Raw genomic sequence first — 15,030 nt, 5'->3', positions numbered from 1 at the left:
TGATTCCAGAGTTGAGAGGATTGGCTTATGAGGAGAGACTGAGTAGACTGGGGCTATACTCATTGGAATTCAGGAGAATGAGGGGACATCTTATAGAAACATATAAGATTATGAAGGGAATAGATCAGATAGAAGCAGGGAGGTTGTTTCCACTGGCGGATGAAACTAGAACAAGGGGGCATGGCCTCAAAATAAGGGGAAGCAGATTTAGGACTGAGTTGAGGAGGAACTTCTTCACCCAAAGGGTTGTGAATCTGTGAAATTCCCTGCCCAGTGAAGCAGTTGAGGCTACCTCATTGAATGTTTTTAAGGCAAGGATAGATACATTTTTGAACAGTAAAGGAATTAAGGGTTATGGTGAGGGGGCGGGTAAGTGGAGCTGAGTCCACGAAAAGATCAGCCATGATCTTATTGAATGGCGGAGCAGGCTCGAGGGGCCAGATGGCCGACTCCTGCTCCTAGTTCTTATGTTCTTAAATTGTCCCTTAGTGTCAGGGGATTAGCAGGGTAAATACATGGGTTACACGGCCTGGGTGGGATTGTCGGGCTTGATGGGCTGAATGGCCTCCTTCTGCACTGTAGGGATGCTGGAATCCTAGGTCACCTGACCGTAAGCCTTTATGACTGTTAACTGAAACATTGGTGTAATCCCACTCCCCCGTCCCCCAACCCGAATGAAAGTCGGGAAGTGAGCCAATTACCACTCCAATCAGGTCTCCACGCCCGTATTCTCCTACGAGTTCTTTCTTGCCATTGGCCTTTCGGATGACGGAGCGCAGCCGCCCGTTTAGGACGATATAGGTGCAGTCTGATCGGTCAGCCTGCCTGCAAATTAGAAGAAAGATATTACAGAGAACCAGCCTGCCAGGAGGACGTGAAGAACAGCGGCGCAATAACTTCCTGGAAGAGACAGTTACAACACATCTGGAGAAGTTACACAGCACGATCCCTTCAAACACCACACGGGTACTCCTTACCAATAATCTTCTGCTTTTCACACACAAACACGTCAACCAGGAGCAGGAGGAGGCCACTCGGCCCCTCCAGCCTGCTCTCCCATTCAATAGGATCGCAGCTGATCTGATTGGAATCTCACCCACATTCCCGCTGACCCCCCGATAACCTTTCACCCCCTCGTTCATCAAGAACTCTCTGCCTTAAAAATATTCACAGTCTCAGCTCCCACTTCTGAGGAAGAGAGTTCCAGACACTCTCCACCCTCTGAGTGAAAATAATTCTCCTCATCCCCATCTTAAATGGGCGACCCCCTTATCTTTAAACAGTGACCCCCCTCGTTCTAGATTCTTCCACAAGAGGAAACATCCTCTCCACACCCACCCTGTCAACACCCCTCAGCATCTTAAAGCTTTTGATCAAGTCGCCTCTTACTCTTCTAAACTCCAGTGGATACAAACCTAACCTCTCCAACCTTTCCTCATAAAACAACCCATCCATTCCTGGGTGTTAGTCGAGTAAACCTTCTCTTAACTGCTTCTAACGCACTTTCTTTCCTTAAATAAGGAGACCAATCCTGTTCACAACACTCCAGATGTGGTCTCACCAATGCCCTGTACAACTGAAACATAACCTCACTGCATTTGTGATCATAGAATCCCTACAATGCAGAAGCAGGCCATTCAGCCCATTGGATTTGCACCGACTCTCCAAGGTAGCATCTTACCCAGACCCTAATCCTGTAACCCCACATATTTAGCCCACTAATACCCCTCACCTATACAACCTCGGACATTATTAGTCGAGCAAACCTTCTCCGAACTGCTTCTAACGCATTTACAACTTTCCTTAAGTAAGGAGACCAATCCTGTAGACAATATTCCAGATGTGGTCTCACCAATGCCCTGTACAACTGAAGCATAACCTCCCTGCATTTGTAATCAATTCCCCTCACAATAAATTATAACATTTTAATGATAACTTTTTTTTGCAAATAAAGAGACCTTCTCTTTTACATCAGTGGTTCTCAAATTGAGGTCCACAGGTCTACGGGGGTCCGTTGAAACGTTGAAGCCCATCCAGAACGTGCTGTTGGAAATCAGGGGAGGCGATGGCCTCGTGGTATTATCGCTAGACTATTGATCCAGAAACTCAGCTAATGTTCCGGGGACCCGGGTTCGAATCCCATCACGGCAAAATGGTGGAATTTGAATTCAGGAAAAAAAATCTGGAATTAAGAATCTACTGATGGCCCATTGTCGGACAAACCCATCTGGTTCACTGATGTCCTTTAGGGAAGGAAATCTGCCGTCCTTACCCGGTCTGGCCTACATGTGACTCCAGAGCCACAGCAATGTGGTTGACTCTCAACTGCCCTCTGAACACGGGCAACTAGGGATGGGCAATAAATGCTGGCCAGCCAGCGACGCCCTCATCCCACGAATGAATTTAAAAAATTTTTTTTAATTTGCTGGAGCTGGAACTACAGTTGTGACGCCACATACAGCCGGTGTGTCAACCGCCAGAAATGCCACGTACTGGGCAGCGTGTCAGCAATACCCCAGCACAGATAGTCTGGTAAACAGCCCAGGAGTAGGGTGGCAAACCCTGAAGCACCCGGGGGCCTGTGCGTTGAGCAAGCAGGGCAGCGGAGCTTTACACAGATCAGTGCCAGCTTGGACTCGCCAAGCCTAATAGTATTCCATAGGCTGACCCTGTGGATTACATTTACATTCAAGAATATAAACAGGCAGAGCTTAGATGTGGTGGCGAGTGGGTGGGGGGAATCCGTGATTACCAATCAATTTGGAAAGCTGTCTGCAGGCAAAAATGTTTGGGTGCTGCCTTACCTATATAGGGCACGGCCTGCTTCTACAGCCATCCAGTCAATCGCAAAGTCCATTTGCCGCACAAATGGGGACATTCTAACAGCCACAGTATGTGCTGCACTCAGCACCACGTTGGGTTGTTCTCTCATTATTCTGAAAAACCAACACAAAGTAAAAAATAAGACACTGCCAGAACTAGCGTCACTACCCACTGCTCAGTTACTCCCCCCACCCGCTTGCTGGATTCATAGAATCCCTACAATGCAGAAGGAGGCCATTTGGTCTATCAAGTCTGACAGAGTATCTTACCCAGGCACTCCCCAAGCTTATCCCTGCAAACACAGCTAATTCCCCTAACCTGCACATCTTTGGACACTAAAGGACAATTTAACATTGCCAATCAACCTAACCCACACATCTTTGGACACTAAGGAGCAATTTAGCATGGTCAATTCACCTAATCTTTGGGCTGTGGGAGGAAACCGGAGCACTCGGGGGAAACCCACGCAGAAGCAGGGAGAACTTGCAAATTCCACACAGGGAGTCACCCAGGGCCGGAATTGAACCTAGGTCCCTGGCATTGTGAGGCAGCAGTGCTAACCACTGTGCCACCGTGCCGCCCAATGGCAACACTGGCCAGAATGCACTGCAGAGGGCCTCATCTCTGGACAGTTATCATTCTGAAATAGTGTGGCTTTTCTAAACTGGCCCCGGAATCTCAGGCAGACAGTACATTTTAACAAGCTGAAGATCACTAAACTGACAAATCCACCCGATAAACGATGCATGCACTGACAATGCCTGGGTGATGGGCAACAACGCTTTGCACTTGGTGGCAATCTAGAGAAATGCCCCAAAACGCTTTGCAATGGAATAGTCAAAGAAAATAATGGGGCCCCCAGCCCAAGGCTCGGTCAGAGGGTGGGTTTCTGGGCCAGGGAAGAGGGAGGTGGCAGTGGGAGAACAGTGGGCTTAAAGAAAGTGTGAAAGGGCATTTAACCAGGTGGTGAAAGGCAGGGCTGCTGGGGGAGGGAGGTTGCACAAAGATGGGAGAATTCGACATCTGAGGCCCTTTGGGAGAAGTGTAGATCAATATGGAATGGGTGATGGAGAATCAGGGAGCACTCAGGAGGCCCCGCTTCCCCCAGCCTCAATGGAGTGTATGCTCTGGAATCAAAACACCAACAACATTAACCTCAGTGACAAACCCAAACCGCTCCCCGTGTGACCCCATTTCAATTACGGCTCCCCCAGTGAAAATGAGAGGCTTCAGTGATTGAGTGAGGAGAGGGGTTGGGGGGGGGGGGGGGGGGGGGGGGGGGGGGGGGAGAGGGAGGGGAGAAGGGGAAGAGGTTTAAGCTGTAGAGTGTGGAGGGGGTGCTTTAATCTTTGACAGGTACGGGGCTGGGAGAATGGGAACAGTGGTTAAGGGGGCAGGGGGTTGGCGCAGTTGATGAATAGGCAGCATTTCCCCCAAGAGGAACCAAATACTGAGCAATTCATAGCCTTTATCAGCTGCATCAATGGGGCCTGGGGGAGCAGCCCCCTCACAGTGGTTAGCACTGCTGCCTCACAGCGCCAGGAACCCGGGTTCGATTCCCGGCTGGGGTCACTGTCTGTGCGGAGTCTGCACGTTCTCCCCATGTCTGCATGGGTTTCCTCCGGGTGCCTCCCACAGTCTGAAAGACGTGGTTAGGTGCACTGGCCGTGCTAAATTCTCCCTCAGTGTACCCGAACAGGAGTGTGGCGACGAGGGGATTTTCACAGTAACTTCACCGCAGTGTGAATGTAAGGCTACTTGTGACACTAATAAATAAACTTTTACTTTACTTTTAAATAACTGCACCGGCACTACACCACACAGCTGTCAGGAATCGGTCCCCGCTTCACAGCGACCAGCGCCGCTTTGGAGCCCAGTTCACAGCCCCACTGGTGGGGGGGGCAGAAACACGCGACGGGGATCATCACTCAGTTTGCGAATCACATTGTGATTTCATGAGACTACAACCATGACTAAATTATCTTTGAGCTTGAAGAGGTCAGGAATGCAGAGAGGATGAGGATGCTGAAGAGTACAATGGGCGCCTTGACAAGGTGTAGGAAAGGGAGCTGGGAAGAGGGGCAGAACCAATTGCTAAACCAGTCACATGGCGGGGGGGGGGAAATGGGTAAAACAACCTGCAAACTGCTACATAGAAAGCATTCAGTGATTAACAGTGGAAAATGGAGATGTAAGGACAGGGGAACGGTACTAAGTCATAATGTTCATTTGGAAGGCCAGCACAGACCTGATGGGCCAAATGGCCACCTCCTGTGCTGTAACAATTCAGCGATTCTATTTTTATATATAAAATAGGACAATAACAACGTAAAGGGTGGGAAGTATCTCCATTTAAATCCTAATTCAGCAATATTCCCATTGGCAGCATCTGCCAGTGAGAACCAGAGGTTCTCATTCGGTGTATTAGCGTCAGAACTCATCATTCACTCTACATTTGTGCAAGGGGCAAGAGACCCGGTCCTCCCCATCTCCACCACTGCTTTGAAGAAACTTCTTTATTTGGAGAGAGACGGGGGGGTGGTTGGGGGGGGGGGGAGATTTGGACAATTCTGCCTATTCACCCAATTCATGGTGGCACAGTGGGTTAGCACTGCTGCTTTGCAGCTCCAGGGACCCGGGTTCGATTCCTGTCTTGGGTCATTGTCTGTGTGGCGTCTGCACGTTCTCCCCGTGTCTGTGTGGGTTTCCTCCCACAGTCCAAAGATGTGCGGGTTAGGTGTAATGGCCATGCTAAATTGCCCCTTAGTGTCCCGGGATGCGTAGGTTAGAGGAATTAGCGGGGTAAATATGTGGGGTTACGGGGGTAGGGCTTGGGTGGGATTGTTGTTGGTGTAGACTCGATGGGCCGAATGGCCGCCTTCTGCACTGTAGGGATCCTATGATTTTATGAAATTGCCACGCTATTGAAGAGAGTTGCTTTAATAAGAAAGGTGGTGACTACTGAAGGGGCTGCAGAAACATTGGCAGCTGGTTTACCGGGACTGTTTTTCCAACCAGCTATGAATTCGAAGATTCCCTCTGAATCATAGAGTCCCTACAATGCAGAAGAGGCCATTTGGCCCATCGAGTCTACACCATCTCTCTGACAGAGTAACTAACCCAGGCCCTCTGCCCTGCCCTATCCCCATGACCCCGCACATTTCCCATGGCCAATCCACCTAACCTGCGTACCTTTCGGACTGTGGGAGGAAACTGGAGCACCCGGAGGAAACCCACGCAGACACAGGGAGAACGTGCAGACTCTCTCACAATGGCCAGAACTGAACCCGGCTCCCTGCCGCTGAGAAGCAGCCGCCGTGCTAACCACTGTGCCACCCCTGGTCTGCCCAAAATTTCCTACCTAGCTACAGTTTGTGGGCTGGGGGCACACCTGCTTCTTGTTTACCCCCCATCACCATCACCATGGTCTCAGTACAAAATGGGACTCTCATAGGGAGCCTTATTTATCACAGGATGATGGACCTACGCGATTCTCTGCCACAGGAGGCTGTGGAGGGCAAATCAATGAATATATTCAAGAAGGAATTGGATAGATTTTTCGACTCGAAGGGTGCCAAAGGGGTATGAGGAGAGTGAGTATGGCACTGAGATAGAGGGTCAGCCATGATCATGATGAATGACAGTCTCGAAGGGCTGAATGGCCTGCTCTTATTTCCTATAGTTCCCTGAAAATGGCAACTCAAGGTAGTCAAGGTGGTGGATGGCATTCTTGCCCTTCATCAGTCGGGGCACAGTATAAAAAATTGGCAAGTCATGCTGCAGTTGTAAAGAACTTCAGTTAGGCACATTTGGAATATTGTTTACAGTTCTGGTCGCCACACTACCAGAAAGATGTGGAGGCTTTGGACAGGGTACAGAAAAGGTTTAGCAAGATGTTGCCTGGTATGGAGGGTGTTAGCTATAGAATCCTACAGTGCAGGAGGCTATTTGGCCCATCGAGTCTGTACCAACCACAATCCCGCACAGGCCCTATTCTCGTAGCCCCACATATTTACCCTGCTAGTCCCCCTGACACTAGGGTCAATTTAGCACGGCCAATCAACCTAAGCTTCACATCTTTCAGACTGTGGGAGGAAACCGGAGCACCCGGAGGAAACCCACGCAGGCACGGGGAGAACGTGCAAACTCCACACATCTCTCTACGAGGAGTGATTGGACAAACTTGATTTGTTTTCACTTGAACGTCGGAGGCTGAGGGGCGGCCTAATAGAGGCTTACAAAAATGATGAGAAGCATGGATAGAATGGATAGTCAGAGATCTTTCTCCCCAGGGGACAGAGGTTTGAGATATAATGAGGAAAGTTTAAAGGAGATGTGTGAGGCAAGTGTTTTTACACAGAGTGGGGGGAAGGGTAAGTGCCTGGAACACGGTGCCAGAGGAGGTGGTAGAAGCAGATACAATACCAACATTTAAGAAGCATCTAGATGGGTGCATGAATAGGGTGGGAATAGAATGATACGGACTGCATAGAGGAAGAAGGTCTTTAGTTTAGAAAGGTGTCATGTGTCGTCACACAGGCTTGGTGGGTCGAGGGGCCTGTTCCTGTGCTGTTCTGTGTTCTATATTTCTAAGCCCGCCCCGCCCTGGCACCAGACAAGCCAGTGCAGCAGGGGCAGCGCGAGCGGGCGGCTAACGGGAGGGCCAGCGGCCCTGGGCAATACTGACTCGTAGAAGTCGGACTTGGAGATCTTGAGGAAGATGCAGTCGCGGTTGGCCTTGATGGTGAAGATGAGCGGCTCCCCGGTCAGGACGGCGAGCTGGCCCACCATCTCCCCGGGGTGAGTGACGAACAGGCACACATCGTCCTCCTTGTCGATCATTCGCTGGTAAACGTGCAGGCAGCCCGACAGCACGAAGAGCAAACTGACGTCCTGCGTCGGGGAGAGATTACAACAACAACAGTGTCAGGGAGAGATTACAACAACAACACGTCACCATGCTGCACAGAGACTGCGTCAGGGAGAGATTACAACAACAACAACACACGTCACCAATGCTGCACAGAGGCTGCGTCAGGGAGAGATTACAACAACAACACACGTCACCAGTGCTGCACACAGGCTGCGTCAGGGAGAGATTACAACAACAACACCACACGTCACCAATGCTGCACAGAGGGACGGCGGCTGCGTCACACAACACGACCGGCTAGTAAACAGCGTGCATTTTGCAATCATGATGTGGAGATGCCGGCGTTGGACTGGGGTGGGGCACAGTAAGAAGTCTCACAACGCCAGGTTAAAGTCCAACAGGTTTATTTGGTAGCACGAGCTTTCAGAGCGCTGCTCCTTCATGATGAAGGAACAGTGCTCCAAAAGCTCGTGCTACCAAATAAACCTGTTGGACTTTAACCTGGCGTTGTGAAACTTCTTACGGTGCCATTTTGCAATCGGCAGGAGAACAACTCTCTGAAAACCCCAATCACACACAGCGTGTTGAAGACAGCATTAAAACCTGCGCAGCGCGGAGACTTTGTCTGTATAGCGCGTACGAGACAATACTTTTCACTGTATGTTAATATGTGTGACAATAATAAATCAAATCAAAATCAAATCCAAGGGTCGAATGGCCTATTCCTGCTTCTAGTTTCTATCAGACTGGGAAACGTTCCACTTGTGGCTTGGCCAGTCGCACTCTCGCCTCGGAAACAGAGGCCATGGGTTCAAACCCCACTCCAGCTAATCAGCGTAGGCCGACTCTCCTGTAACTGCAGACATCCTGCCAGTCTTTTCATTCTCTCTTCAATCTAGGGACCCATCTGCCCTCTCTGCAAAAGATCCCAGCACACTATATAGAGAACTGCAGGAGAGTTCTCCTCACTGATATCCAATCCGCCTGTAAACGTGGCTTCATGGGGGTCATTTGTCTGACTGCTGCTCGTGGGATCTTGCTGTGCACAAACTGGCAGACAACAGAGACTAAATTACAGACTTATTTCACTGGCCGCAAAGCATTTCTGGCGTGTCCCATGGTCGCAAAAGGCGCTACGTAAAGGCAAGTCTTTCTTTTCCTTCCAACAACGCTTCAGCACTCGGCATTACCGGAGGACTGGCTCACTCGGCACTGCCGATCCTCGGGGATGTGTCACTGTACCCACCTGGTCTCCCTGACGGGCCAGTATGTTCCCAGGCCTGGCATAGTGCAAGGTCACGCGGTTGTTCAGAAGAGATGGATCCTAGGACGGAAAGGGAAACACAATCATTAAACATAGATGCTTAGATCAGGTAAAAGTCGGAGAAGATCCAACTGCAAAGGTACATAGGAGCAAGAGCAGGCCATTCAGCCCATCGAGCAAGAGCAGGCCATTCAGCCCATCGAGCAAGAGCAGGCCATTTGAACAGATCATGGCTAATCACCTGCCACAACACCACTTTCCCGCACTATCCCCTGATATTAGTCTCCAGAAACCTATCAATCTGTCTTTAACACACTCAATAACTGAGTTTCCCCAGCTCTCTGGGACAGAAAATTCCAACGGTTCACCGCCCTCAGTGAAGAAATTCCTCCTCACCTCAGTGCTAAATGGCTTGCCCCTTATTCTGAGCCTGTGTCCCCGGGTTCTAGACTCACTAGCCAGGGGGTGAACATCTTATCTACATCCACCCTGTCAGGTCCTGGAAGAATTGTGCAACTTTCAAAGGGGTCACCTCTCATTGTCCAAAACTCTAGGGAACAGAGGCCCAGTCTCCTCATGTGACACAGAAACATGGAAAATAGGAGGAGGAGGAGGCCATTCGGCCCTTCGAGTCTGATCCGCTCGAGTCATGGTTGACTATCCAACTCAATAGCCTGATCCCATCCTCCCCCCCCACCCCCCTCCATATCCTTTGATCCCCTTCATCCCAAACAAATCATACCTAAAACATAAAATGTTCTGGCCTCAACTACTTTCTGTGAATTCCAAAGGCTCACCACTCTCTAGGTGAAGAAATTTCTCCTCATCTCCATCCTAAATGGTCTACCCCGAATCTTCAGACTGTGACCCCTGGTTCTGGACACCCCCACCATCGGGAACATTCTCCCTGCATCTACCCTGTCTAGTCCTGTTAGAATTTTATAGGTTTCTAGGAGAACTCCCCCAACCCTCTTTCTCTGAACTCAACCCCAAAAATGAGTCTGGTTGAATGTCTATCTATGGAAAATACATCCTTCCTTAGGTAAGGAGACCAAAACTTTTCTAGGGCGCCCTACAGAGAAAGACAATGCCTTTAGGGTGGCCTCGGAGGCACAGTGGTTAGCACTGCTGCCTCACAGTACCAGGGACCCGGGTTCAATTCCCGGCTCGGGTCACTGTGTGTGTGGAGTCTGCACATTCTCCCAGTGTCTGCGTGGGTTTCCTCCGGGTGTTCCGGTTTCCTCCCACAGTCCAAAGATGTGTGGGTTAGGTGGATTGGCCATGCTAAATCGCTCCTTAGTGTCAGGATAGGTAGCTAGGGTAAATACATGGGGATAGGGCCTGGGTGGGATTGTGGTCTTTGCAGATTCGATGGCCAAATGGCCTCCTTCTGCACTGCAGGGTTCTATATTCTATTGTGCCAGTGTACTTTAGACAATTAAAATCCCCTTTAACAATAACTTTCAGTACGGAGGCTGAGGGGCGACCTGATAGAAGTTTATAAAATTATGAGGGGTATGGATAGGGTGAACAGTTGGAAGCTTTTTCCCAGGGCAGAAATGACAATTACAAGGGGGCACAAGTTCAAGGTAAGGGGGGAAAGGTTCAGTGGAGAAAGGTTCAGTGGAGATGTGCGGGGGAAGGGTTTTACACAGAGGGTGGTGGGGGCCTGGAATGCACTGCCAAGTGAGATGGTTGAAGCAGATATGTTAGCCACATTTAAAACTTATCTGGATAGACACATGAACAGACAGGGAATAGAGGGATACAGGCGGTTGGTCGAGGTAGGATAACGTGATTGGCACAGACTTGGTGGGCCGAAGGGCCTGTTCCTGTGCTGTAGTGCTCTTTGCTCTTTACATATTAAAAGGGGGCTGCACGGTGGCACAGTGGTTAGCATCCCTGCCTCACAGTGCCAGGGACCCGCTTCAATTCCAGTCTTGGGTCACTAAGTGTGGAGTTTGCACGTTCTCCCCGTGTCTGCGTGGGTTTCCTCCGGGTGCTCCGGTTTCCTCCCACAGTCTGAAAGACGTGCTGGTTAGGGTGCATTGGACATGGTCAATTCTCCCTCAGTGTACCCGAACAGGTGCCGGAGTGTGGCGACTAGGGAATTTTCACAGTAACTTCATTGCAGTGTTAATGTAAGACGCGTTGTTACACTAATACACTTAAACTTAATATATATCGCTAATATTTCCCTGCAAATCTGCTCCCTTTCCACTAGTTGATAGCTACAGAATTCGCCCAATAGTGTAAAGGTACCTCTATTGTTTCCCAACTCTAACTAAATAGATTCTGCCCTTGCCCCCCTCGAGGACATCCTCTTACCTGCCAGCATTGTATTATTAATACTGTTATCCTTCTTTCTATCCTTCCCCATCTTTCCTTAACACCTTGTGTTCAGGAATATTTAGTACCTGGTTCAATCATGTTTTTGGACACAGGTCTTTGTATTTGCCACATTATTATATTCAGGAGTAACAATCTACCCTAGCCCCATCTCCGTAACCCTGGGCTAGCAGATATTTATCCTAAATTGCCCATCGTGTCCTGGGATGTGTGGGTTTGAGGGATTAGCAGGGTAAATATGTGCGACTGTGGGGTTAGGGTCTCCTTCTGACCTGTAGAGATTCTGTGAATTCACTCAAATGGAGTGGCAGGATTGAGGATTAGTTAGCCCCAGTCTGGGTTTCTAAACTGCCACCGACAACACTGGCATAATGCTACCCTAGCCACAACCACCATTGGATCAGTGATTTGATCACAAGCCAGTCTAGGGTGGCCCCACAGCCTATATAATTACCGAACCGGCAGCAACTCACTCTGAATAATCCATACAAGCTGAAATCTAAAACAGCAAGTGTGGGCACTCTCTGGGAATGGGACGGGTGTGAGCTTGTTCCAGTGTTCAATTAGATCATGACTGGGCAGCACGGTGGCACAGTGGGTTAGCACTGCTGCCTCACAGCACCAGGGACCCAGGTTCAATTCCAGCCCTGGGTCACTGTCTGTGCGGAGTCTGCTCCGGTTTTCCGCCCACGCGCCAAAGATACCTGAAACCAGGTATTCACAACAAGATTCAAAGCGCATCAGCCCACTGGAGGGTTAGGTGGATTGGCCATGCTAAAGTGTTAGGTGAATTCAGAGAATCTCTACAGCCAGAAGGAGGCCATTCGGCCCATCTGATCTGCAACGACAACAATCCCACCCAGGCCCCAACCCCACACATTTACCCTGCTAATCCCTCAAACCTACACATCCCAGGACACTATGGGCAACTTAGGATAAATATCTGCTAACCGAGGGTTATGGAGATAGGGCTTGGGTAGATTGCTGTTGGTACAGGTTAGATGGGCCGAACAGTCTCCTTCTGCACTGTCGGCATTCTATGACAAGATGCCAACTCCATCTGGCCACATGGTTCCTTACCCTTACATAGCCTTACCTCACAAAATCATGGACCAATCTCGGTTCAGAGGTGTGCAATTGGCCCCAAGGATACACGGCTTAATGGAGGAAGAGGGTTTCAGATTTATAGCACCGTGTGTCAAACTGTACATTCTGATATCACCTCTGAACTGTCTACCTTCCACTAACCACCCCCCCCAATATTCTGGCTACCCCACAAGAACAACCTGCATTGATATAGCATCTTTAAAATAACAACACGTCTCTAGGCTCTTCACAGGAAAATTAACACTGGAGGGAATGGTTTCCACCTATCCTACTAACTCCTTGAGTCATCAGTTAGATCATGCTAATCTACAACGCAAGGGAGTACACGTCTACACAGTTCACCCTCATCATATTTTGACCCCTTCAGCCTGTGTGTCATTCTGATGAATCTGAGCTGCAGCCCTCCACGTTCAACGTGTCTTTCCCGGAGCGCAGTGCGCAGAACTGAAGCCAGCATTGCACATTTACATCATTACACCACTGTCCCATAACATCCACCAGCCCCTTTGAGGCAACTGGGAACATCTGCAGAATTGGAATGCGTGGGCAAAATTGGGATGAGTCAGATTGCGTGGCCAGAGTTAACAGCACTGAACAACACATCGGCAATCGCCTTACGATAAAGCTAAACCACTCAACCTGCCAACCGTCACGCAGAATGAAAATGCAGAAGGCGCCCAGAGATGTCGTGAATCTGGGGTGGGCGGGGAAGCGGTGATGTAGGACAATTGTCAATGTCTTGCTTATTACACTGTTAATGATGTGGAGATGCCGGCGTTGGACAGGGGTGGGCACAGTAAGAAGCTACACAACACCAGGCTAAAGTCCAACAGGTTTGTTTGGAATCACGAGCTTTCGGAGCGCTGCTCCTTCATCAGGTGAGCGCATCAGTTTTCATGGCAGTTTTATTGGGCATTTGTACATCTATAAACGAGGATAGCTGGGATACTGGTGGGGGCGTTGATTGCCAACAACGCCTCTCCATTAGAGGAAGGAGCTGTGTCTTGTTTTAACTTCACCGACCAGTGTGGCTCCGAGTAACAGTAATGTCACTGGACTGGTAATCCAGAGACCCAGGCTAATGCCCTGGGAGACACGGGTTCAAATCCCACCACGGCAGCTGGTGGAATTTAAATTCAATTATTAAAATCTGGAATTGAAAACTAGTCTCAGTGATGGTGACCATGAAACTATCATCGATTATCGCAAAGCCCATCTGGTTCACTAATGTCCTTTAGGGAAGGAAATCTGCCGTTCTTACCCGGTCTGGCCTACATGTGACTCCAGAGCCACAGCAATGTGGTTGACTCTCAACTACCCTCTGAAATGGTCGAGTGAGACACTCAGTTCAAGGGATGGGCAAATAAATGCTGGCCCAGCCAGCAAGGCCCATATCCCATGAAAGAATAAAATAAAATCGGTTGCTTTTCTTCATTTGAGGTTTATCCCTTAAGTTTGTGAAAATCCTTCACAACATTATCCTCTGATATACACAGACAGAAAAATATCTAGAGAAATGCAAACTCCCAAAGAGTAAGATAGTAAAGCGTTCTCCACCTCAATCCGCAACAGCTTCAAGAGCTCCTGTTTTGCCTCCTCGAATATAGTCCCGACATGTTTGACCTCAGTTGCCCCATAGACTTCATCTGTCTCGTCTTCGGGATAAAGGTATACACATGATGGTTGTTCCTCCACCGTCACCGATCTACGCTCCCTGCTGTCCTGTGGTGCAGACTGGGACAGACAGATAAAGACAATCATTCGGGGAAGACAGAAGCGCAATGGGACACTTCTACCCACCCCCAGCTGGGACGGGTGACATTGTCTGCAGGTGGCTCCCAGTTAGAGCTGATTGTTAGCAGCCCTTCTAAGGGGCAGAGAATGGCCCGCGCACCCATCACTCACCACCTTCCTACACATCACCAAGCAAAGTGATACACACTCCACCCACTGGGTTCACAAGCATGCGGTCATGCAAATTGCTGCACAGTCTCTAGATTTTGTTACACCCAGGAATAAATCTTTAATTAAAATGGGTCGGCACTTAAAACATGCCATTTCTATCAATGTTTACAAGGCCTTCATTTCCTCACCACCAACAGCTAATGCATGGCGGGGGGGGTTGTGATGTGAAGATGTCGGCGTTGGACTGGGGTGGGCACAGGAAGAAGTCTCACAACACCAGGTTAAAGTCCAACAGGATTAATTGCAATCACGAGCTTTTGGAGCGCCGCTCCTTCATCAGGGGAGGTGTCGGCAGGGGGGGGGGGGGGGAGACCCGGGGCGTGCCAAAGATCACAAACCGTAATCCACTGCGTAAACTGTGACGTGATGTCAAAGTGTCTTATCTTTTTGTAGACAAGTTCAAACACTATCATCTTACTCGACTTAAGGGCGTGTGGATCGCTTGTGACTCTTCTTGCAAGGACGCTGAAATCCTTCCTCTTTCACACGCCATGTCGAAGTCTGAGCAAACGCTTTTCTGTATTCCTATCAAGGCAGCGAGACATGTGGAATTAATCCTTGATTAGTAAAGCGGAATGCTCACTCCAATCACCACCACAGCTCATTCACTACAACATAGACAGCACCGTGCATCAGGGAGAGAGAGAGA

At 49.5% G+C, this 15,030-nt stretch overlaps 1 protein-coding gene across 1 annotated transcript in view; it reads right to left on the bottom strand.

The window, feature by feature from the left end:
• The window catches only part of pnpla6 (patatin-like phospholipase domain containing 6), a 199,900-nt gene that overhangs the window by 84,394 nt on the left and 100,476 nt on the right, over positions 1–15,030 (bottom strand). The window contains exons 14-19 of the mRNA XM_078235102.1: positions 14,800–14,938; positions 13,974–14,150; positions 8,943–9,020; positions 7,511–7,716; positions 2,805–2,936; positions 702–825 (exon numbers count right to left, since the gene is read on the bottom strand). Coding sequence (XP_078091228.1) covers positions 702–825; positions 2,805–2,936; positions 7,511–7,716; positions 8,943–9,020; positions 13,974–14,150; positions 14,800–14,938 — 856 coding nt within the window. The remainder of the gene's footprint in view (positions 1–701; positions 826–2,804; positions 2,937–7,510; positions 7,717–8,942; positions 9,021–13,973; positions 14,151–14,799; positions 14,939–15,030) is intronic.

Source organism: Mustelus asterias, chromosome 19, assembly GCF_964213995.1.
Source record: "Mustelus asterias chromosome 19, sMusAst1.hap1.1, whole genome shotgun sequence".
Taxonomy (NCBI): domain Eukaryota; kingdom Metazoa; phylum Chordata; class Chondrichthyes; order Carcharhiniformes; family Triakidae; genus Mustelus; species Mustelus asterias.
This window is presented reverse-complemented; position numbering and strand designations above follow the sequence as displayed.